Source organism: Alligator mississippiensis, chromosome 9 (assembly GCF_030867095.1).
Source record: "Alligator mississippiensis isolate rAllMis1 chromosome 9, rAllMis1, whole genome shotgun sequence".
Taxonomy (NCBI): Eukaryota; Metazoa; Chordata; order Crocodylia; family Alligatoridae; genus Alligator; species Alligator mississippiensis.
Window position 1 is genome coordinate 68,825,704 of NC_081832.1, and position 26,428 is coordinate 68,852,131.

At 42.5% G+C, this 26,428-nt stretch overlaps 1 protein-coding gene across 1 annotated transcript in view; it reads right to left on the minus strand.

Moving 5' to 3' along the window:
• The window catches only part of FSTL4 (follistatin like 4), a 535,417-nt gene that overhangs the window by 68,002 nt on the left and 440,987 nt on the right, over window positions 1-26,428 (minus strand). Inside the window, exon 8 of the mRNA XM_059712862.1 lies at window positions 15,522-15,688. Coding sequence (XP_059568845.1) covers window positions 15,522-15,688 — 167 coding nt within the window. The remainder of the gene's footprint in view (window positions 1-15,521; window positions 15,689-26,428) is intronic.

Consider the following 26,428-nt stretch of genomic DNA (forward strand, 5'->3'; position numbering starts at 1 on the left):
TCACTACCTCGAACAGCCAGTTTTAAAATTAAATTAAGCATGTTTTAGACAACTGACACACTTTTTTTCTGCATTACATTTCTTTACCATCATTTCAGAGGTTTTGGTCTTTCTATATCAAAGGTTTCTCAAATCTATTTATCCTATTCCTCCTTCCTAAAGCAATCTCTGATCATACAATTTGCTCTGAGATGCCGTATTTAGAGATGGGTAAAACATTATATACTGCTTGCAAATCCCTCTCAGTTTGACTCAAGTGAAATTCAATATTTACTGATTATGGCACAAAATGTGTGCTGCAGCATCAGTGTATGAAGCTCGGGGAAAGGGAATGAATACACAAGGGTGATTCATGGGGTACAGTCTCAAGGCTTGGTACAACTTTGTGTGGGCACCTGAGAGCAGGTAGAGGGAGTGTAAAAGTGCTGCTGCTTCTCTATGTATTTAGTGAAGCTTGGCACGCTCTTCACCTATTTCATTGTCCTGCTTGGATTACGAAACCCTACTCCTGTCCTTGATTTTAACTAGCATCAGCTTTCAACAGCTGATAAACACTTGCCTAAGGGCTGATGGAAGATGCCTTATAGTTTTCTAATTTGATGATGATAAAGTGTTTCTGTTACCAGTAATTACCAGCAGCTGTCAAAGGGTTGATGTCAAGCCCTGGCAATGCATACGGCCTCAGTTAATGGTATTGCTTGCCTCTCAGTCTATCCAAAGATATGATATAAAACATCCTATATAAAAGAAAGACCAAAACATCACTATTCAAGCCATGGATAAGGTGGAACCATTCTCTATCCATTAGAACTAAGTTTCTCCAAACTCATTGGTTATATTTTCTTAGGGTTGATTTAATACCTGCCTATAGGTATTTTAGAGGGTAAAGAAATACTTCCAGAATTCAGCAATAACCAATATTGTGATTAACATTTATTAGATAATTCTTTAAAAATTTTTTTTTAAATCTTGGTTGATCCTCAGAGTCCCAGAAATATCTGATAATGTTTACAGGATTTTAAAACTAAATGTACCCAAGCATTTAATGAGATTATTATTATGCAAAATCTACAATGTCTGTCACTTTGAAAATGATTTTTCCACACTAATCAAATGTCTCTGATCTTTTTTACAATGGATCCATGAGTGATTCATATAAAAATAATAAAAACTAAATTAGTCATGGATTCTTAAATCACTTTCTTTGGTCTTTTCAATAATTCATTTCCAGAGACAAGCAGAGAACTTATGCTTCATTAAAATTATTTGTTCTTGGTTTTACATGCTTATCATTTTAGTAATTTAAGTGGGGAAATATTCAGCCCTAAGCAAATGCCAGAAAACTACTGCAAAGAATAAATGATGAAGAATTAATTTTTCTTTTTCTATTATTTTACTCAAGAGATTTAGTACAACAGAGGGATATGATCGGTAAGCTATGGATACTTCTTTTGTTAAACACGCAGAAAAAAGATATATTCTATAGACCTCTATTATAATGTAGATCATAATAGCCAACTTACACATACCCACTGACTTGCAGGTGCTCTCAGAGTCAATTATATAATAATTAAGGTGAGCATTCTTTTTGGAGTTATGGTGCAATGAAGACGTTACCATACCAATAGTCTAATAGAATATCTTAAATAATTAGAATACCACATACTCCAAAGAAAAGCACGTGATTAGTCCCAGAGGCCATGCTTGACCAGTTGCTATGACATGGAAGCAGTTTTCTTTGCAAATCCAACTAATAATTAGCCTATACGCTGAACCTTGAGGATTGACAGTCCTTGACATTTTTATTTTGCATACCTTCATTTGTGTGTGAAATCACTGAAGAATGTGGGGCATCTGCAATTGATTTCAATTGGCTAGAATTTCAATTTAAGGGTTGAATCAATTTTTAAAAATATTTCTAAACCATTTGCTTTAATACCTTACCTCAGTGAGTTCCACAGGTAAATGTTTTCTTCTTTATAATTTTTAGGAGATCTGTATTGTGTTCGTAGTTCTATTTCTCCATTATGTTGTCAAGAGTTAACAATATATAGACAATATATTAGGGCTGTGTGAAACAGCACCATTCCATTTTGACTTCCATTTCAATGTTTTGATGGGACAGTGTTTCGTTTCAAGTTTCATTTAATTTCAAAACCACTGTTCTGTTTCGTTTCGCTGTTTTGACTGTTTCGAAGTTTTGCCTATAGGCTATAATGGGGAAGCACAAAACTGCCTATAGCTTTGTCATTTCTTGCCTGATTCAGATTAAACTTGCAAGAATGGTAGTCCTTGCTGAGCCCACAGAGCCTGACAAGTTTCAAGGAGATAGATGCAGGGGTTTCTCAGAAACTGCACCTCAAGCTGCTGACAAGCAAAACCCATGTCATGTGTGTTAAGGTGCAGCAGAGTGAAAACTGCAGGCATGGTAGGCCCTGATGAGGCCATAAAGCCTGCCAGCTTTCAAGGAGATAGGTGCAGGGTTTCCTGGGAAACTGTACCTCATGCTGCTGACAAACAAAACTTGTGACATTAGTCTAAGGACATGGCACTGACAGACAGGGTCCTATCCTTTAGGTCAATCTGTTATGGTTTAGCAGACCAACTGAATAGTTAGTTACAGAAATATATCTTAGCAAGCTTTTGAGTTGAAAAACCCTTTCTCAGGTTGAGGAAGCACCTGCAGTTGGTGTGTGTGTGTGCACTCTTCCTGGATGGAAGGAATAGTAAAGAAGTCAGAGGCTGGCATGCAACACAGGCAAGAAAGCCAGTCAGTGAAAATGGAAATGGAGGTGTCAGGGGGTGAGGGACAGGCTGGGGTGGGGAGAGGGGGAAGGGGGATGTAGCAGCGCAGGTAAAAGTGGAGAGGTACCTGGGGAGTCAGATGTCTGGCAGGTTGGAGTGTGTCATAAATCCAATGTCTATATTGAGTCCATGTACCTACTACCTAGGAGGCTGATGAAGTGAAGTTCATAAGCCCATCTGTGAAAAATGGTTTGTAAATTGCCTTTCAGGATCAGGCCTGAGAGATTGGAGACAGAGTGGTCTGCTGAAGGTGGTGCATGTGGGCACTTGGTAGGATGGTGCCATGAGGGCCATGACCCACCTGAACCCTGGCTGCTCAACTAAGGAGAAGGGCTGGCCATGGACAGCAAGCATCTCCCCAATTCTCTGGGTGATCTTGCTTGCCCTTGCAATGTGCCTCACTTTCTGTTTGCCTTTCCCCCACTGTTCCAGGGTGGTCTGCCTCTGCTTTGGGGGGGAATGGAGGCTTTGGAGTGAGTGGGGGTCTTCCCTTTGGGCACATGGTGCCAGGCTGAGGAGGAGCAAGGGCAAGGGGGTGGTGCCTGCAGAGATGTATCAGCATCCCCGTGGTGCTCATGTGTTTTGTTCCCTTGCCCCGGCTGGTTTTGGCTTGGCAGTGCAGGCAGATAGTGTACATGGGATCATTTGCCAGCTCAAAATGATCCCAAACCATGCTACCTGCTTGCTTCTGGGGTGTGGGTGCATGTGTGGATGCTGCAATTTCCCCCTCCTCAGCAGGCAGAAGCACAGCAACAGGAGGAGCGGACTCAGCTGAGCTGCTTGCCTCCGCAACTTCTACCTCAGCCTCCTCTGAAGTGCCTTCTGGGGAAGGAGACCTGGCTCTAAAGGAAACTTCAGGGGTGTGGAGCACAAACGCAGCTGATTCCGTCCTTCCCCAGAATTTCCCTTGCTGTATGGTGTGTTTCATAGTGTCTTGTTTTTATACAAATATATAAATGTATCTGCATTCCTATACACATTCTATAAGGTGTGTAGTATACGGCACAAGGTATAAATGCATCTGCATTCCTATATAATTTTATAAGGTGTATAGTATACGGTGCAAGGTATAAATGTATCTGTGTTCCTATATAAATTATATAAGGTATGTAGTATATGCCACGAAGTATAAATGTATAGAAATAAAATATAAATGTATCTCCCTTCCTATATAAATTCTATAGTGTAATATCCAATATAATTATAAAATTGAAAAGAATAAATCAATGATTATAATAATAAAATAAAAGGTATAGAAGAAAGCAAAAGGTATTGTGGAATCCCACTTGCTAGGCTAGGCTAGGAAGTAGGAAAGCATTCAAATCAATGCTAGTAGTAGCCTTTGTTGTCTAATGCTCCCGAGCTGTTGGAAGATACAGCTCAGTACCTGTCAGACCCCAAGGCAGAAAGCAGACCAGTTCAAATAATGCTGCCTTTTATGCTATTTTTCCATCTCTCCCCCAGAGCACGGGGATTGGAAGGGACCTCAGAAAAGGATCACAGTCAGTGGCCAGCTACACAGTCAATATGAGAGCAGTTCTTCCCCCCTCTTCCTCCTTCCTCTCCTTACTTTCTGTTTCCCTGCAGGCAAGCCCAGCTTGAGCTTTGAAACTCAAAACATTTCAAAACTTTCGAAACATTTTGACTGCCCTCGTTTCATTTCAAGGCCGTTTTGAAACCCTTCATTTCATTTTCATTTCACTGTTTCGAGTTTGAAATGATTTGAAACAATGTCAAAATGAAACAGCCGGCAAAATTTCCCACAGCCCTACAATATAGATGCGATCTGTCTACAAAATAATTGCATCTAATATTCACCTTTTTTTCCCCAACACAAGAACTCCACATTTGAACTTCTGCAAATGTGGAGGTTTCTTCTAAAATTATATACGTCAGAGGTTAAGCTTGGCACCCTGGGGCTTCAGAGGACAAACTGAACTGCTACTGTTTCTCTTGTTGGTATTTTTATGTTTGTACTAACAACCTATTTAACTTTAGCCTCTGAACCAGAACAAAGATAATCCATTTAAAGCACCAAGTGGTTACAAGATCAGTGATCCTTATTATGTCAGTGTGAAAGATTATACGTTCTGAAAACATCCTAAATATCAATTTGCCACTTAATCTTCATTATTTAGAGCCTGTGAAGACCTATGTTTCTTGGGAGGTCCTATACGACCAATTGCAATTTCTTAAACTTTGACTTTAAAGGAAAAAAATCTTTAAGGTAGACAACGTCCTGTAATTTACTCACATTACTAGGTTACTGCAGTATCTTGGATGACATAAGAGCTAGATCATTTTAATGGCCTCATTTCCATTAGCCAGGGTGTTAGGAAGGGTTATTTACACATGCCTTATATATTTTTCAGCTGTGGAAACTACTTTACAGTGTAAACAGGAATATTTCTCTTCATACAGCATCTTCCAATAAGAAGTGTAATTCAGATAGCAAGTGCACGGCAACACACGGTGTGTTCCAAAAATGATTTCAAATTCTTGCCTTTAAATGGGGTATTTGAATAAAGATTTATTAAATGCATATCAATGCAGGTAGTGATGGATCCTGTATCAGCCAATTTCAGGAGGATATGCATGAACATGGGAGGAGAAGATATATATATATGATTCACTGGGAATGCTACTTCCCATTCTACCAATCAGCAGATGACTCATGTGCTTATCGTAGTTTTTATAGAAATAGAACGATGAATACTGAAAGTGGTCCCTCTCCCTGTCCTTGTGCATTATTTATGCCTGTTCCAAGTCACCACATACCCTTCTTGCTGTGGGCTCTTTTAGTCCATTTGTTCCAGGGCAATACGAAGGTGGCCATGCTATGTGGAGAGCTGCCTAAGATTCAGACACAGCCGTGATCTTCCCTTGTAGTGACACAAAACCCATGTTATGCTGTTTGGAGACAGACTCAAGAGTGGCCCTTAAATAGGGTGAACATACATGCCAGTTTGGCCAGGGCAGTCCTGGATTTCGTATTGAATCAAAAGTCCCACAATCTCAGGGGTGCAAGGTGCAGTCTGGCAGGGAGGCCAAGTGGCATGGTGCACCAAGCAGGCAGGCAGGCAGGCAGGCACTGCTGCTGCTATGCAGAAACAAAGTGGGTGGACTGGACAGTGCCCGGGTCAGCATGGCCCCCTGCTTCCAGTTGCTGTTCAGGAGGAGCTGGGCTGGGCACGTGTGGGTGAGGTGATGCCTGCTCCAATAGTGCTGGGCCACTCACCTTCCTGGCATACCATACTTCTCTGCTTCCCTGCTTGATTGTGTCCTGCACTCCTGCCTGCCTACCTCGGCCTTCAGCAGTGCCAATGACTTCGGGGTGGGTGGGGGGCAATGTCCTGGATTTCCTTAAACATAATATGGTCTTCTTACCCTTAAATATGTTTTTTTTTCATGTCTGCAAAACCAGAAATTACAAAACCAAACATGCCTTGTTGATTCTTAGCTAATCCAAATTTAATCTGACCAAGTTTTTCAGTCTTTGCTTGGTTAGGACCTAACCTGAAGTCTTAACTCACAGGAAAATACTACAGACTCCTTTGAGACCCAACTAAGCTCTCAGTAAAGTCCCTAGGAAGAAAAAACCCTTCATGGGTATGAATTGAGATCTGTACTGTGTCCCTGAATAGGCATACAAAAGTATTTGCATTCTGCAAGATATTTGTTACCTTTCTTTTCATATTAAAAGTCTGATTGCCAGGGAAGGAACTAGCTTCTGCACTGCTAGCAAGGATGAAAATGAAGAAATCTTCTGCACTGCTTGAAAGGATGAAAATGGACAAATTGTGAACCAGGTAAAACTGGGAATTGGTCTAATTCTGTTGCTTGCCATTTGGCTGTTAAGTGGGCTGCAAGTCTTTAAGAAATGCCTTTCTGTTTTATTGAGAATGGAAGGTGAGAGCAAAAAGTATTTTATAGTAAAAGCTCTGTTAACCGGCACCTTACAAGCTGGCGTGTTCTATTAACCAGCATGCCAGCTTGTAAGGTAAAGTGAAACCGGAAGTGCCCATCGTGGCACTTCCGGTTTCTCCAAACTCCCATGGCCCGGGGCAAAGCAGGCTGTGCGGGGCCCACCTCCCTGTCCCTTGGGGCCCACAGGAGTGTCAGCGATGCCATGGGAAGTTCAGCGATGCCTCGGGACGGGCAACGATGCCCCAGACGCAGCGGAAGAAGCAGCGGCCTGAACAGGCAAAGACGCCTGTTCGGGCTACTCTGTTAACCAGCATGTTTTGTTACCCGGCGCCCCCCATGCCCCTTGGTGCCGGATAACAAAGCTTTTACTGTATTTTGTTTGAGGTTGTGGATTTCTGTTTGCTGGTTTTGTTGACTTGGGCTGTAACAGCCTTTCAGTGCAATGCTTTTGTCAGAGGTCCTGTTTCTTCAAAATGAGATTATGAATAAACCATATTCTCAGTTGATGAGCATGATGCCATTTCATAGACATATCAAATGGCAGCATGTAACGGGAAGTGTTTTGAGCACTTGAAGCAATGTACTATACATGCTTCTGATGCAGTAGCTAAATTATTAAGGTAAAACACACACTATGGCTTTAATTTTTAAAAGTTAATGCCTAAAATTAAGCACCTAAAAAAAGAGGCCTGGTTTCCAGAAGTGTTAAATCCATTAAACAAAAGGTTGTCATTTATGTGCCAAGAAGGGATTTTGGCACCTAACTGTTGGTGTTCAGACGTGAAAGAATGGGCCTGTATTCTCAAATATGGAATAGAGAGTTGAAACTAGTGCTACTGGTTTATTAGGATAGTGGCTAGAGCAGGGGTGGGTAAAATGCGGCCTGCGGGCTAGATGTGGCCCACCAGGCCATTCTAACCAGCCCATGAGACCCCTAAAAAATTTTAAAAATTAATATTTATCTGCTCCTGGCTGCCTGTCATGCGGCCCTCGATGGCTTGCCAAAACTCAGTAAGTGGCCTTCAACCCGAAATAATTGCCCGCCCCGGGCTAGAGGCTGTTCTGAAGGCCCAAAGACCAGGTTTGCAGAACAATTTTGCAAATGGCTATTAAGGATACTGTTATAAAAATAGTGTGCTGGCTGAAGGCTCACCCAGATTAGATGATGCTAGTGAGAAAAAGAAAACATAAGGAAGAATTATTCCCTTCCTTGAGAGCTGCCTTTTTTGTCTTTATTGAAAAGGGTTTCTTAATGTTTCTAGTTTCTTGGTTTCTGGATAGTTGCTGGTTTTCCAACTAGCATTAGTGGCCAGAATATCATTTCACTCTGCCTCTACATACTCTCCTCTCTGATTCAGACTCCATCACAACTACATAGATAACTTGCATGACAGTAGCTACCAGGACTTCAAAAGAATCCCAATGTTCAGAAACTCCTTTGGGAGGTTTAACTAACACAAGAGAAAACTAAGACCAGATACAGACATGAAACTTTTACCAGTCAAAGTGATTGGAAACTGGTCTAAACCCATAACAGAACAGAAGTTCAGCACACATACACCAGTCTAAAAATGGTAGAATCTGGTCTAAGATAGACCTGGATCAATCTGTACTCAAGTTTAATCTATTTAGGTTAGATTAGTACATTGAACTTCAGTACCAGTTCCTCTATTGATTCAAGTTAGATTGTTGTCTGCTGACATCCCATGTGCCTTTGCCCCCCCGGTCTCCTGCTTGGCTGCTCTGGCCATGTGCCCAAAGGGCCCTGCCCCCCAGCTCTCCCAGACCTGGGCACCTGTGTCACTGAGCCATGCTCCTGCTCCCCATCAAAGCACCCCATGATGTACACACATACCTGACACTGAGCCCAGGAGAACCCCACCATCAGACACAGCCTCATAGAGCATTTCTCCAGGGGGCCGTGCATGACTGCACTTGCAGGGGAAAGGGGGTGCGTTCACCCATGCCTGGCAGCCAATCGGGGTGGCCTGGGCACTTGGCTGCACTCAGCAGTCTCCAGCAACCAAGGGAGCCTCACTTTGGGAGGTGTGCAGGAGCGCCCCCAACCGGCTGGCCTCAACCAGTGCATGCAGCCTGGATGCCGCCCCCCCAAAGGGCAAATGTATGTTCTGTTTGCTACTGATCTAACCTATGCCGCTTACAGAAAACTGTGTAACTCGGGCTTATTGAATGTCTGCACTTAGCCTAAGACAGCGTGTGTTTCATTTTTATCATCTTCCCCTTGTCTTCTCTGAATAGCAAACAGTCCCAAAGTTTTCAATGTTTCAACATTCGTCATCATATTTGTTATCTTCCCCTCTAATTATGTAAACTCTGTTTTAAGATAAGGTATGCAGTACTGTGCATGGTACGCCAGCGGAGGACCAACACAATAGCATCATATTCTTAGAACTTGCAGCATAATAGAAATACAATCTCTTAACGAGAGCTGTTTTAAGCCCCAAGTTATAAAAACAAACATTTTAATGTGTGAATTACAAATGGACACAAGTTGGGACACAATGAGGAGTTTAGCATGTAGACTATTTACTGGCAATTCTGGTCCTTTTGTACACGCCACAAGACAAACTAATTGACACACATGAGCTACAGTAGTAAACAAATTATATGCTGCATTTTGTTAACTCCTGGGAGCACGTTCTTTAAGGGAAATTATTGATTTTTTAATCAAACAAGTGGGAAATCAAGCCATAAACCAGTTGCAAAGTACTCATGCTTCCCTGCATTTAATTCCCTAGTGTGTCTTCAACAAAGAAGCAATTGACTTTGGGGGTTTGCATTTGTCTCTAAATCAGATCCTGAGACAGTCAGTAAATTTCATACTATGCAGCAACAGTGGGAAGGAAAACACCTTTTTTAATGAGGTATAATGAAAAACATATTTTTGGAGCAACAACTAATGCAGATTTGAACTAAACTGTCCAGATTAATGTGAAACAAATAATGTAAGACAGCTATGAATTTATCTGTTAGTTGTCCACGCTATACTTGGCAAGCAAGCAAGTTCTTGTCTTCTTGGATTCTGCAGTGCATTGGCTTTGTTTTGGTCAAATTTCTAGCCCTACTTTTTGCACATTTTTGCAAATTTCTAACCCCTTGCACTATATTTCTGGAAGACGCAGACAATAATTTTATAAATTTAGAATGGAATGAAAGTATAAAGCCATTTCATGCCCCAATGCTATATACAGAGTGACATAAAACCGGTCAAGAGGTAGGATAAATATATTTGCTTCTGTTACTTGATTCAATGTATTTTGGATTTATGAGTGATTTCCTAATTAAATATATTGGCAAAAGCTAGAATTGTTCCTGGAGCGCACAAGCACATAATTTTGAAAAAGGACATACTTCCATCATTTAATTCATTATAATCTGATGTCCTGTTATCTCTATCTAATGCTTATAAGTCTTAGCTGTGCTTAGAAAATAAAATAAAAAAAAATTATTTCTGAGAAACCTGATAAAACTTCTTTTAAATATAGCTATAAATGCACTTCTCATGGTTAAATATTATTTTGGTGCTGAAAACAATCTTAAATGTTTGAAAGAAAAAAGGTTTAATTACATGTGTCATTAGGATGGCATTTTTTGTAATAGCTATATGACTGAATTCATTAACAGAGTTCTTAACAGATAAAACAAATTATTATTGTGTTGCTTATGAAAGCTTATCATTAAAAGAGCAGTGAAAAGTGATTCATATTTTGTTGCCAGTCAAGATGCCTCATAAAAATGATAAAGAAAGAAGGCATATAAACAATGAGGCATTTTAATCTTCAGGTTTTAATTCCTGCTTAAATTCAAGATTATCCAGTCTTTTGTTGTTGGTCTTTGTCAATCCTCATTTTAATTTAGAACATACTTCCATCTTCTCTCAATACATTTATCAAGAGATTGGACCAAGCAGTAAAATGCAACAAAAATAGTCACAGAACAGTCCTAGTTGTGAACTCAAATCTTCTTAGGGAGATTCTTATTATCACTCAGATTTCAATTTATATTTTGATCTGATTCCCTATCTAATCATTAGTATTTAGAAGAGGAAGAGTTTAATTGAAATATAATGTAAGGATTTTTCTAAGTGCCTAAATATCCTGTAGGTTTGCTTGTGATTATGACTGAGCCAGAAGCAGGGAGGATTTCCTTGAAGTTAAAAAGGTACAATTAATCTCCTGTTGCACTTCCAATTAGCCAAATTGCTAACCTTATTGTGAAAAGTAGAAATGCAATTGAGTTTCTGCTTGAGGCATACTAAAGGAAAACTGAAGTAATTTAATTAACTGACTTCAAGTATATTAAGAAGCATACTGCCTTTGCCTTCTTTTTCCAATGCCTCTGAGTAGATCATTGAGTAATGTGAATTTCTGTAATCGCTAGACAGATACAATTATTTGGGTAAATGTGGTATCTTTTATTAGACCAACTAAATAGTTGGAAAAATTGTTCTTTGCAAGTTTGGGGGCACAAACACGCTTCTTCAGGCCTAGGGAGAGTGCCTATGCTTGACATTTACCCAAAAAACCTTGTCTTCCTATGTCCTTAGACCAACACGGCTACAACCAACACCCCTATAATCACTAGAGGCAACAGAAAGCATTGTAGTCAACATTTAAATCCAACTGGAGAAACAGCGCACAAATATTTGGAAGGATTGATACCTGCACCGCAAACCTCAGTGCAAACCCTTACAGTCCCACATGCTACTAATGCTGTATGAATTCACCTAAAGAATACACATGTACCCATAATAAGATGCAATATCATCATGTCACATTGAACGTCCATATTGCTAGGAACATCAACGTCAGTATATCATGTGTTTTGTTTCACTGAATAGATTAACAGTGATAAATTCCTGTACAACATTTCTGGAGCTAAGCAGCCCTGACGAGTAATGCTTCACATCCTAACCCTGCCTCAAAAATTGGGTTGAGAATCATGTTTTTGCAGACTTGTGTTCACCCACATGGAAGGATCTGATTTTCCAGTATTGATGGATGGGCCTACCCTCACTGTCAGTCACCACAGTTCCCCCCCTTTATTTAGATCAGGAAATAGGTCATAATTATGGGCTGACATCTATTGGTAAACAACAACTTTCAAGCAGTAACTACTCTATGTATACCTCTGATATCCTCCTCCTGACAAGTGCTTGAAACATACAGCCTCCCACTCCTGGTCCATTAGATTATTCTTGGTGAAGAGTTGAGACGGAAAGGTCATACTCCCCAAACCTAATGCGTGACATCACGAGTAACAAGAAGAGATAATACAGATGATGGTGGAGTATAAGTAAGAGTAAAAGCCTTTGAAGGTTAATTGAAGGCAGATAAGACGTGGTGGTGTTTAATTGCTGCAAAAAATGTTTACTGTAATACCATGTGGTATATGACAAGATGAAAGAGATCATAAACTGAAGCATTAAAACTGAAGAACAGTTATTGCTTTTCATTTATGTACGTCTTTGAAAATGCCCCTTTGATAAACTTTTCAGTGAGATCCCAGGAAGATGACAACCATGGATCAAGGACAGGTTTAAAAAAAATGAGTGATTGTTTGATGGCAGATTGAAAGAAGCATTGAAAAAGGAGCAGTGTAATTGTACAAAAGTGTTTCTGTTTTATGTGAGGATATCAAGCTTCCTCTCACTAGTTACTAAATTAAGCCGTGTTTGCAATCAGAAACCAATACCGTGTTTAGTTGTAAATCTTTGCCTAGACAAAACAGGAATCCACTTGCAATGGCACTAAGCTAATGCAATTTAAAAAGGAGGAAAGAGATTCTTGATCTTGAAACAATATGCTCAGCACTCTGAACATGGAAAACATTAGATATGAACTCAAGCTGAAGGCCCAAACCCAAACACCTTCCCTTAGAGTCCATTTGAATTCACACTGCTGAAATTCCTGCTATCCCAGTTCACAGGCAAGATTAAAAGGGATCTGTCTCTGAGTTCAAGCGTGGATGTGGCCAAAACCTTATAAGAAAGAGCTGATCTCATAGCATCTCCACTATGTTGGGCAGAAATATAAGGATCAACCCTTCAGCATAACAGGGTTTCAAGGAAGCTTAACCTCAGACCCAAACTGAGTTCAGTTTGGTTTTGATCACTATAGCCTGTAGGTTTGCCAACCCTCTTGGACTGGCCAGGAGTCTACCGGAGTTGGCATCGATCTCCTGTTGACCTTTGAAAGCAATCCGGGAGATTGATATTGTGAACGAGTTGAACCATACAATTAACCATGACTTTACGGCATGTTGGGGGGAAAAAAATAAATCTCCCAGAATAGCTTCAGTCAGAGTTGGCTACCCTAATAACCTGGCCTAAATTTACTCCAGATCTGGATACAAACAAGCCTTCTCAGACCATATTTATTGAGAATGATTACCCCCAAGGGCTCTTCCTAGGCTCCTAATTAACATGATACGTCCAAGGTCATTTTGTTGCAAGCTAAACTAAAAACCTTGGTGAGATATGCAACTTTTGCTGCTTAACTAGTTAAGTCTGTGGTCAGAATAGGGCTGTCCAAAAAGAATATTTATACAAAAGGCAATATATATTTTATACTAAAGATATAATCATTTGTTCAGGAAAACACTGGGTGCATTTGAGCACGCTGCTTTCCTGCAACCAGTGCGACTCCCACACATTTGCATGTAGTACATTGGCAATATTCCTTACTGCTAGCACCCAAAGACTGGCAATCAATTCATCTCACAGAAGGATATCTGTAAGAACCTAGTCAGGTATTCTGACTTCTGGCTAGTTCTGCTATCCTGCCTGTCTTCATTAAAGTTTCTTTATGATCCTATGGTAATATTGCAGCAATATGTTTGCCACTTTCAAGTGTCATTTGAATGTCATGTTCCAGATGGCAACAAGCCTTGAATTTGAAAAGGGTAGTGCTTGCTTTGATGGAAAGAGCAGAGTATTAAGAAATTTGGACGTAGCCAGTTTGTGCTGATATAATAAACAGTCTTGCAACTTGTATGTTCCCCACAACTAGTGCGCACATATGCAAGCACACTGAATTTTCCTGCAGTTATGAAGTCAATAAATAAACTAAATAAGCAGTCATGTTCCCTGACAGCCTGTGCTCATAGTTTTCATTTCCTAGTGTAAGAGTAAAACAATGGCTTTTCTCCACCTCAACAGTTTAGTGAGGCATAGTACTATATACAACTGTCCTTAACTCAAATAGATATCAAATTAAGAAGAGTGGAACAAAAATAAAAATAGTTTTATTGTACTGTAACTGAAAAGAACCTGCTATAGTGTGTGTTTTAATGCGAAAAGAAATGAACTTGGGACTGTATTTTCAGTATACTACTTTTCATCTTCTCTATAATTAAATATTATTGATTAAATCAGTAAGTGTATCACATTATTCAAACATTATCTGTAGTAGTCTAGAACTCACAGTGTTAATGTAACAAAGCATGGAGAATGAGAGAGAGTCACCCAGATATTTATAATTAGGCATCGATATAACTGGGGAAGTCAAGAGAAGTACACATTCCTTCATCCATGGATGGCATCATGAGCCGAAATTTCAGCTGTCACACCAACTAGGCAGTAGGTGGTAAAAGGTTTCATTCAAAACAGACTGAAACATAAGATTAGACTGCACAAAAAAGAGGCTATATTATTTTCTTATTTGATTGACATGTAGGTGGTATTTCACAGCTACAGTATACTTGTGGTTTCTAGAGTGGGTAGACTAAAGCACCTGGTTGACAGCCCCGAGGTTGCAAGTTGAGACCAGAGTAGAAGGGTTTACGGCGTGGCCCTGTCAGATTCCGACAAATCTGCAAATACTGCTCAATACCTTGTCACACGGACGTGAGAAAGAAGGAAGCTTATTTAGCCAGTTTGCTCTGAGCTTTCAGGGGTGGCATCTACAGAGCACTTGTATCACGGGTCTGTCTTAGAAGTGGAATGAGGGAGGATGGTAGATGTGTTAGTATTAAATCAGGCAGAAAACAGTGTAGATTTGTGTGTTAAAGACTAACTATACCAGTGGTGCTCAGTTTTTTGCCCATTGGGCCAGGTGAGTGTTGCTGGGTCTGTCTGTGGGCTGCATCAGACCACATGCATCAGAATCAGTCTTGCACAGCTGGACTGGGCCCATGTGACGTGGACTGGACCCCACCTGATGGGACAGGTCCCAGCACCTCACACCACCTCCATCCAGCCCCATGTGCTAGGATCAGAGCCATCTGGCCCCATGTACCAGGATTAGGGCCCTGGAGCCTTACACCCACACTCCATCTGGCTCCAGGGCCCGTGCTGCACCTGCCTGGCCCTGTGCTGCCCCATATGCCAGATTCAGCATGCAGGTTTGCAGCCCATGGCACTCCTGATGGACCCGTGGGGAGCTCCATAGTCTAGATGACTTAGTGCTGGGGCCAGGATCTGGCCTGCAGGCTGGGGGTTGAGCACCCCTAAACTAAATGATTTAAATGCTTTAGTCTATAAGGTTCAACTCTACCACCTTAAAGAAGGAACGAAATCTTGGCATGACTACTTTTTGTGCTACGTTCCAGTTTCTTATAAACACACTTAAGATGCTTGCTCCCAGCTGTGGGACTTAGCCCCCTTTTTCTTCCTGGACACAGGCTACTGAGGAAGAGGATATGATGCTTGCTTTCATTTTCCATTATAATAATGAAATAAAAGATTTGCTTAAAACGATCCTCTACTTTTAAGTTAAGTCATATTCAATGCATTGTAAAGAACAGAGCAACCCAAATTCAAACCTTACGTTGATATCTTCCAAATCTAAGAAGTTCAGGATGACTCCATTTCGCTTCCAGATAATTGGGGGTCTTAGGGCTCCATGGATAGTGCAGGTCAATACAGTGCTCAGTCCAACTGTTACAGTGGTAATGCTGACCTTCTGGTCTTCGGGAAGAGTGAGTTGAACCACTTCTGCAAAGAGCAATGCAAAGGGAAGTAATTATCAATAACAAAATTAAGTCATTATTTCCCTCCCTCCCCCCATTGATTCTTTTGGATGATTTTAGCAACAACAAAGACCTATACACAGTAAAAAAAGGATCAGCTTAAGCAATAATGCAAAATAAGAGGTGGAACCATGAGTCTTCTATTGAAGCTAGATTTCCTAGGCCACACTATTCTGCTGCTGACAGAAAGCCACAAAGAACCAGAAGTAAAAATACACATGCTGCAGTAAAAAAAAGAATTATGATAATGTTATCCATATTTTTAGTAAGCTTACTTAGCAAACCTACTTTTTTATTTTCCAAGCGTAATATGGAGGCCACGGGTAAGAAAAAAATCAACATCTGCCAGATGTTACTACATATGGCATATGAGATACCACTTTTTCTCTATAATAAGAAATTAGAAGCTTTCCTATACTCCATTTAAGTTACATATTTTATTTGATTCATAGGTACATCTACAAAAGTGCTTGAAGCTGCAGACCTTTCATAGTTCTCTAAAACCACACAAATGTCATATCATTTTCTTGGCCAATTCTTATAAAGATGTGTCTGCATATTTTGCATGTGTGGCTGGAAAGATAGGTAAGACATTTGATGTTAGAATTACTGTTGATGCAGATAGTCATTATTAAGCATTTCAGTAACAGTGAACAGGCAGTAAGGCAATCAAGTTGCATTGTCAAAACTGCAACATTCACAATTTTATCATTTCCATGACGTTTTTTCTTGGTCCTACTCAGAAGGCTCCAGCAATAAAAAGGCCTTGAAGCTATGTCCCATTTCAATGTCCAAAACTGGACTTTCACGATAATAGCCTATTAAGATGAATGGGGAAAGTTCACACCTCTTTGGTGTTATATTGCTCCACTCTCTTGCTGCCAAACAAACAAGACAGCTGCACATTGATTTAGAGAGACCCTACATCAATGAATTCATGGATCTTCCATGCTTGAGGATTGCTGTTGCTTAGTAGCTGCTGCATAGTGCTAACTGAAAAGGCAATGGCCATGAGATTTAAAATAGGATTTAAAATGAAAAAAGTGCAAACCTTGACATTATGGAAATAAAAACTTGTGCGAAAACAGTGGGAGTCTCATCATGATTAAGTAACGACAGTTATCAGAGCTGGAATTTGGTTTGGATAATAGTGCTTTCTCTTTAAACCTGTCACTTCTCTGGAGGCAATTTTCACACTCTTGAAACATTAAGTACTTTTTGCTTGTTCTGACAGCAGTAGGGATGCTTTAAGGGAGGTTGTTAAAATGGGCACACTATACATCCAGCATGGACCTTTCGGTTGGCAGCTGAATGGCCATAGGAAGAAAAAATACCAACAATAATATTACCGCCATACATTACTGAGGTTCCTGCCAATCTGGAATTTGTAAAGGAAGAACAGCAAAAGAATAGGTGCTTCACCCTTCGTGTGCCAGGGCTGATTAGCTTTTGTAAGAAAGTTTGATTAGGGAATGAATCACCAGATAATCTGATTGCATACCCTCTGCTGCCTTCAAGGCCTTTCCCTCTGTCTGCACAAATTAAGTAGCTGGAGGAAGATAAAAATCAAAGCAACCTGACACTGTCTAGGCCATGCATTTTAGGAAAAAGGCCCTTTGACAAATTCCCAAGTTGCAATATAAAAAGCTAGCCTTTTAAGTCTCACGGGCATTAAATGAAATCTAATGTACAGGAGGTGGTAAGAACAAGGGATAAACTATTGCCCATGGACGTACTCCCTGGTGGCAGCAGTGAGGCGGTGTGGGAGTGAGTCTTCCACAAACACCTGCAAAAATAACGGACTTGAACTGAGAAGCAGTCCACCAGGAACTCCTTGTGTGGGCACTAAGACACAGAAAGGAGCAGAGAGGCAGGCAAACCTGCCTTTGGAAAGAGGAGACAATCAACCACCTCCTCTGGAACTGCCCGTATGGCAGGGAGGTGTGGAGGAGAGTAATCTTACTCCTTATGATGGTGACAGGGGTCAAGATCCTGACCAGAGAGGTGGCATTGTTCAGGCAGCTAACCAAGCAGCAAGGGACCTGGACAGCCCACTTCAACCAGTTCATTTCCTGCTTCAGAAATGCCCTGTGGAAGACCAGGAATCTGCTTATGTATAGGCACACAAACAAGTGAGACCGAGCGAGCTGCATGGGTACGACAGGAATACGGTAGATGACAACTGGGGGGAGATGGCAGAGATCATATGAAAGAGAAGAGACTGGCACAGACTGTTCAGGAGTGGGGCCCCAGAGAAGATGACGATGGCAGTGGCAAAGAGGGGGTGAGTGACAAGGACAACAGGAAAGAAGAGTGATGAAGACGACGTGGACTAAGGACTGAAAGATGCAGGGGTTTTAGGGGCATGGGGGTAAAGGGAAAGGTAGTTTTTGCGTGACTGTGATGGGTGAAAGATGGTGACAGGCATGGGGAGGTGGGGGCACATGGTTGCAGTTATTGTAATGGGATGATAATGATGAGGTTAACTGTATAAGTGTGTTATGGAGTGTCAAGTGAACCAGACTGGTTATGAGACAACATGGTATAGTGTGTGTGTGTGTGTGCGTGCGTGCGTGCGCACGCGCACGTAAAAAAACCCCCATGCCTTTGGTCTGAAGAGAGTTGGACATCAATTAATCCAAGCATCCATTGTGACAGTATCAATTAATAGCTTTAAAAAACTCCATGAAGTTATGGTTTTGCTTTCCTAGATGGAATGAAGGAAAACTTTCATTCCTTTAGTGAAAGATACAAAACTCCATTACCTCGACCAATGCCATAGCACTGTGTTACATGAAAAGGGACATAATGTTCATTTTTGAAAAATTTGCATGCACGTATAAATGTTTCCCATTTATTTTAATTTTCTCTCTCAGGTTTTCATTTGCACGGGCTCTTTTGGAGTAATAAATCTGTTAGGTGGCCTGACTTAGCAGGTTTTCTCTCTCTGGTGGCACTGGGGAGCCTGAAAAGATTCACTTTATGTGCACTAATCTATCAAGTGATAGAACATTTCCGTGCAAAGGCCTTTCAGGTGGCCAGCCCGAAACAATCATCAACCTCCAAGCAGACAGGCAGCTCAAAAATGATGAGCTCTGCATCCTTACTGTTCATATTTCCCCCATCTAAGTACGATGTTAATGCAGCGAGCTACAAATTGTGTCCACTAGTGTAGATCTTAGGTTGATTTAGGACTGTAAAAATCAATACAACATTACATGCACTGTGTGTAAGAAATCAGCCCTTCTTCCATTTAATATTCTTAGGCCACTTTAAAAAACAGCACTAGTTGGAAAGAAACAGCGGCTATAAAAATATTCTGAGCCAAATTATTATGGTTAAGATTTTGAATTGCAGTAGTTAGTAGAAGCCTCAAATGAAATGACGGCCTTACCATACAGACACATAGGAAATAAATCCTGCCAAGTCAAAAACTTGCCTGAGGCTACCCAGCAGGCTAGTGGCCGAGCTGGGAACACATGGAGCAGTCCCAGTCCCATGTTCTATCCACTGGATAACACTGCCTCTCATAGTCTTCTGTCTACTAATGCAGAACTCAGGTGGTTTCCATGATGAAATCCTATTTCAGCCGCCTCCTCGCTCTGGGACTAGTCTGTTTTACCCTCCCTCTCTCTCCTACGTGTCTATCACTCTGGAGCAACCAGCTCCACCTATGTGCCTGATGACAGGTGAGAGGTCAACACTGTCTATTGTGTTAGCACTGACCTCATGGCATGGTGCAGGGGCTGTAGCATGTAGTGATGATGCTTTTCCAATTGATTGGCCAGCATCCAATAGCACCTGCCCTGATTGGGTATGGAAGATTAGGCCAGAAAAGTTATTTAAGGGCATCTTCTTCCTGGAAGCGGGAGAGCAATTTTGGGGAACATGGAGTAAACACACGGCCTCTGGAGCTCTTCTAGGCTCCAGTTAAACATGTGAGTAACTTACCTGAAACTTATTCAGAAATACAGCTTACTGTAATGTAGAAGTCTGACAAAAGGCTTCCTACCTAGCCGTACTGTTTTGCTCTGGGATATTCTTTGATACTTTCCTATCCTGTACCCTTCCCTAAGCCTACCCTCTTTAACCAATAAAGCTCTTCATTGCAACAAACATGGTGGACTTGTTGGGAGAGGGACTGGGCACGCCTTTTCTTTTCCCTATGCTCAACTGGCTAAGGGAGGCTATTTTCTGTGCTTCAGGCTTAAGGAAGCACCCCAAGTTCTTGCAGTGGGTCAAGCACCCTCAAGGTCTACTGGGGGGCATAGGGCCCAGAAACAGTCCAGACCCTTGGGTGGTGGCGGCGGTTAATCCAGGCTTGCAGGTGTGCTCCAGAAAGGGGGTCGGCCAGACATGAGGTGCCCTGGGGGAGGCACGTGGAGCTTGGTAGGCAATCGGGCACCCTCTACTGGTCCACCACAGTTTCAGTGAGCTAAGACCCCACCGTGATCTTCTGCCTTGGGTTTGTTATATTGGTTATATGCTCTACTACTGTAGCTGTTTTCTGCAGTGTTTCTTTTTACGGATATAGTATTCAGGATATACTTGACAGGATAAAGAATAGTTAATTAGTATAATGTGTAGCATGCACTAGGGCTAATAAAGACCATCTTCCCTTGAAGAGAACTGAAATAGAGGATCATTTATTCACTAGAGAATTGGGTTTTATTTCTTATTACAGTTTCTCCTTAATCCTGTATGCTATTTCGTACACTGCCCTGAATTTTCTGGAACACTCCTAAATCCCATCAACACCCTCTTCAGCAGGAGTTTTTGAGGGCTTTGTTGCAGTAAAAATTAGATTTTTTTTTTTTGAAACTTACAGTTAAAGAGGCTTTAGTTTCACATTTTAAAGTACACTGATGGAAAATACATCTACTTTGAGTAAGGAATAAAATAAGATAGCTGCTGCACTATAATGAAACTCTGCCATTCCTGGAGGTCACTTTGCATGCAATTAATACAGATGAATTTTGAAACAAAAACTCAGTCCCTTTCTGATTTTTCACAGTTACATTTGAGAGGACACTATTAGGACTACACTAAGTTCTTTAAATCAAAACAGTTATAATTAGTCATCATCCTTGTATTGCCTTTATCAATGCCTTGATCACACATTCATTACTTCATCTTTCCTAATACCTAAGCTATGCTTATCCAAGCAAGCAGGCTTATTCATATGCAATCCCACATTAAAGGGATGCTACCAACTAAAAAAAAGAGTCACCCTAATACGTGAATATTTTTGCTTTCAGTTCCTGCTACTACATCTGAGAGGAAACAAAAGGAGCAGGGAGGAAAACTGTGCTTTGGGTCAGTTTGTTGACTGTACATCTGGCAATACATTATGTACAAGGCGTTTCACTGTCTTCCCTTTTTAGGCGCTGATCCAGAAGAGTACTTCAGGACATGCTTAACTTCTAGAATGTGACTAGTCTCCTTGAGTCCTCATGGCCATGGGACAAATTGTGCGCTTAACGTGCACTTAAGTGCTTAGCTGGAATAGGACCATCTTCAGTCTCTGTCTTTGAGAGCCTTTTACACAACCAACGGGGGAAGCTTTTAAAAGACATTAGAACAGAATGGCAACACCACAAAAGGAGAAAAGGGCCAAGTGTCTTCTTATGTTAGTTTACATTATATCATCAGCTGAGTTTGGCTAGTATCAGAAAATCAGTGCATATTACTTTTGACTTGTGCTCCTTTTCAGTTGGGCAACCTGCATTCGAAACAAGAATATAAACACTGCGTTTAATCATTTGAGGTACATGAAATACATTGATTTCTACTTGCATAGTTTTGAGGGAAAATCTAGTTTTTTGTGGCAGTCTGGGTACTTTCATTATAAAACCAGGAAATTCTACCACCCTCCTTTGCAAGAGAGATAGCAGTCTCAATAAGATTGTATCTATGAGGCTCAAGGCAGTGCTGCGGTGCACTAACCACTAATTAGCTAGCTCTGATACTGGAAGTTAAACAGCTGTGTTAACATGATGCTCCACTTGGGTTATCTAGATGTAGGAATAATTAGCTGAGGTAGTATGCCACACTAACACAGTTATGCTGTTTATGCCTGTGCTAACTTGCGCATCTCTCTATGGCATCGTATTGACTGTGTAGGCATACCCTGAAAAGCTAAAACAAATTGCAAGAACTGGTAGGAATATGAGAGCCAAAGGCCTTAATAGTTGAGGAGAAAGTGTGTCTATTTATGTGACCGTCCTCCCGCAAACACACCAGCACCATCACAATAATAAACGTTGTTATAAGAATGAGTTGCAGAAAAGTAAAAAAAAAAAATGAGAAGAAAATAGCAGTAAAATGCCATTTCACAACTGCCCCCAAACTTTCTTCTGTAAATCAAGCAACTCTAGGTTTGATTACAGGCAGCTAGAACTTCATGACCCTAGACTTACCGTTAGTATGTAACTAATGATACTTGAGCTTACTTTTTGAGATACTGATGTGGGTTGGATATACCTTGGTTACCACAACATTAAAAATATGGTAACATTAAAAAAAAAATCTAGATATTATTCAATGATACTCAGGATGTTCCATTTTATTGGTGGAAAACCAGTAGCTGATTACAGAATTCAAATAGTGTTTAAAAAAATCTGAGCGTTTAGTGTTCATTTTAAAAAGATATTTGTACCTGCAGCATGTTATAAATCTGAAGCATTGATACCAGATGTGACACTGCCTTATAAATGGCAAAAAATAGCCATGCAGTTCTGTAGCAAATCTTCTGAACACTCAAAATCAGTGTTGCTCAAACTTCTGGCTCTACAGGCCAGAGGAGTGGCACAGGGCTGGTCAGCAGGTCGCATCCCCCCGTGCACCAGCAGTGGGCCTCCACACCTGGTTGCAATGCAGCCTTGGCTTGACCCTGATTGCTGGGGTTGAACCCTGGGTATCCACGCTGCCCCTGCCCAGTTTTGTGTGCCAGGATTGTACTCTGGAGCCCCACACTGGCCCTGCATGCTGGGATCAGGCTCTGGGGCCTTGCACTGCCCATGTCCAGCCCCCTGTGCTGGGATTGGGCCCTGCCTGCCTGATCTAATTTATAGGGCCATGGCTTGTGGGGCTTCCCACAATCCAGATGACTTGGCACCAAGGGCTGTAGCTGACCTGTGGGCTGAGGGTTGAGCACCCTTTCTCTAAATTAGGTCTTAAATGGATTACAATATTTTTTAACATGTTAGGTGATTAAGGATTAAGGATTTTCAATGTGCTTATATTCACGAAGAAAAGAAAACTGACACTGTCAAAAAATGAGCTCTACATACCAAAGCCCAAAATCTTACAGCAGAGAATTTACTGCTATCATGCAGAATACAGAGAATGTACAGCAGTCAGTTTATCACGGCCTTGTATATGCAACTATATAGATTCAGCCTTACTTGTGAATAGATATCAAATTCTGATGTACTAGTAAATTGCCTGTCAAGAATGACGGGGGCAGGTGGGGGCAAGAACGAAGCCTGGGATCCAGACCCACGCCCCCCGCCGTCACTGCTCTCCAGGTCTGGGCCTGCTCTGCCACACCGCTGGGCTCTGGGCTCCTCCTGCCACACCGTTGCTCCCCCCCACTCTGTGTCCAGTCCCACTCCACCCCTCCCCTGCTGCTGCTCTGGGTCTGGCCCTGCTCCACCCCACTCCAACTGCCTAGACTTGGGGTGGGGGCAGATGGAGACTCCCACAGCGCAGGAGGGAGTGGGGCAGGGGCAAAGTATTCACCCCTGCCCCGTTTCCTCCTGCACTGTGGGGATTGCCCCATGACCTGGCTGGGCCAGGGCCCACCATGAAGGGGGTCCCAGCTGGGCTGGGTTGTGGGGCAATCAGAGCCCAGTGGCTACTCCAGGGGTATGGGCAGGTGGGTCCCATCACCGCGTGCACTGTGGGAGAGCTGGGGCAGGGGAGCATATTCCCCTCTCCTTGGCTTCCTGATGCTGCACCCCTGGATGACCTTTTGGGCTCTGATTGCTCCACGCCCCAGCCTGACCAGGGCCCCGTTTATGGTGAATGGCATTCAGGACAGGGTGGGTCATGGGACAATCAGAGCCTGGTGGCTCCACCAGGGGCATGGCACCGGGGAGCCAAGAGGGGGGGTATGTGGCCCCCTGGTCTGTGCATAGGGCAAGGGCGGACAGCGGTACAGTGCCATGTGCTTTGCTGCCTGGCCCACCCAGCGGTGGGACTCACATGGTGCCATACCGCTGTCCAAGCGCTGGCAGCGAGGCAGGGAGCAGAGGCTGCGGTCCACCCTTACCCTGTGCACACAACAGGAAGCCACGTGCCCCCTGCTTGGCTCCCCCATGCCGCATGTCATGTGTACGCAGCATCACATGCTTTAAAATGGTGATGAGGCACTTTAACTAAAGCTTGTTTGATGAGATTTAGTTAAAGAACCCTTCCCATCATTTTGAAATGCAGGGACACTGAAAACACTTGACACGGAGACTCACAGCAGACTTGATTAATTGAGTCTGCTCCAATGCGTGCTAATTAGCACATGTTGGAGCAGAGTTCTGTCATGTGTATAGGTGTCCTAACTCCTATTTTAAATAGATAACTATTGGCAGAAGCAGCATCTTTTCTTTCTTGCAACAGGGAAGTATATAGCAGGGCCAGAGCTGTCCTTGGGGGGTGTGAAACAGGGTGACCTCACTGGGCCCCGTGTTTGGGGGGGCCCATGAAGCCAGGCAGAGTGGCTGCGGCAACTCAGCACTGCTGGTGCTGGCTTTGCACCTGTATGCTTGGCACCTCCCTCCCTCCTCCCCTGCTGCTGAATCCACTGCTGGGTTTTTTGCATCCGGGTGCACAGGGATGGGGCCCCGCACCCTGCTCGGGTCATCTTTGAGCAGGGCTTTTACTTACCAGAATTCCCGAACAATACTTCCCTATATATAACATTCTGGCTACTTTAACAACAATAACATGAAAGGACAAAGACCCATATATTAAAAGCACATGCACAGCATAGATATCACTGTCTATAGTGGACTCCCTGTATGGAGGTTTCCTAGTCAAAGTTATGGAGCAGAGAACACTAAGTTAGACACACATCATAACCTAGATCCTGGTTTTCTCTGTTTAAAAATAAAAAAATTTCTTATTAAACCCTCCCCCAAATTCTCTGCTGAAAACCCCTCAAATCTGTGTTTTTCTGTGATTAAAATGAAACGTCACTATATATAAGTATCAGTTGAACACAATGTTTTATTGATATATTTATAATTTTAAAGCATTTTGGAAGCCTACCAGTGCCTCAATCATTATAATAAAATACATTCTAAATCCTTATACATTTTGGCGTTTGATTTCTTTTTTTTTTTTAAATCAGGGAAGATCAGAGCTCCCCCTGCCCCCTTTCCTCACCAGGATGCAGGTCGAGCTGCAGCTGTCCCCCCCCCCCCCCAACTGGTTTGTAGTGCTGAACAGCCCAGATATGCCAGTGCCCTGCCCTTGCCCATGCCATTGCCCCTCACTCCCAGCCCACAGTCCCCCACCCCTTCAGCCATATTGATGCCCCTCACTCCTGACCTGCACCATCCTGGCCCTGCCAGTGTCCCTACTTTCCCCCAATCCCAAGTCTTGCTGGTGGCCCTCAGTCCCAACTTGCAACTCCCTGACCATGCTGGTGCCCGTCACTCCCAACCTACAGTCCCCCACTCAGCCGAACCTCAAGCCAGCTGCATTGGTATGGCTATGGTATGGTATGGTATTGGTATGGCTGCCAAAGTGAGGTGCCGTGGTGGTGGCACAGAGTTATGTCCCCCTGCTGCAGCCGGGTAGGCAGGGAGCAGCTCACCTTGGCAGGCACGACAACATAATGCTCCTTCCCACACTGGATTCTGCCTGCTCAGCCATGGAGGAAGCTCCTGCCTTGGTGTGGGCACAGAAATCTGGAGGAACACGTGTCCTCCATGCCCCCTTATGTGTCACTTATGTCCTTCTACCTCGCACACATTGCCTATGCCCCATCCCAGAGACTTACCTGCAGGGAGCTGCTCTCCACCACGTTGCCTGCCTGCCATGTGCGTGCATGGAGGGATTGCTCTCTTCCTACTCCCCCAAGCAGCCCCTTGAAGGCTGGAACTCTGTCAGCCAGCAAGGGGAAAACCACAGTTTCCTGGGTTTTTCTCCTTTAAAGGGAAAATACATGAGTTTCTCCTTTAAAGGAGAAAATTTGCAGTTTCCCACAGAAAATAGAAAACCTGGATCCCTGGATCAAAACCAAGCCAGTTCCAAACTACTTGCTTGTTTGCTTAGCGCTCCTTGCATGATGTGGCATATGGAGCCTCCAAGAAAGCGTCTCCACTCCTATGTTTCCACTGTTCAATCCACTGCTTAATCCCCATAAAACACAAACAAATAAATACAGTGAGGCAGGATGGATTTCTGTCCTTCTGGAAATACTAGTAATCCCTAAATGCTAGAATTAGGACTTTGTTTCCCTTTAACTTATTTTGACAGGAGTCAGTTATTATTCCATATCAAACCAATGCTGCCACTTGTTTGTCACTCTCTGCTCAACAACAGCAAAAGTCAGTAAGTCCTGCAGCTACAAGCTATTTTTGGTGCCCACTGGGATATGGAGAGGGAAAAGCTGGAAGGGATGAGTAGATCAGACAAACATGGACAGGATGGGTGCATTGAGGGAAGAAAGGGGCAGAGGAAGAAACAGAAGGAAGGAAAA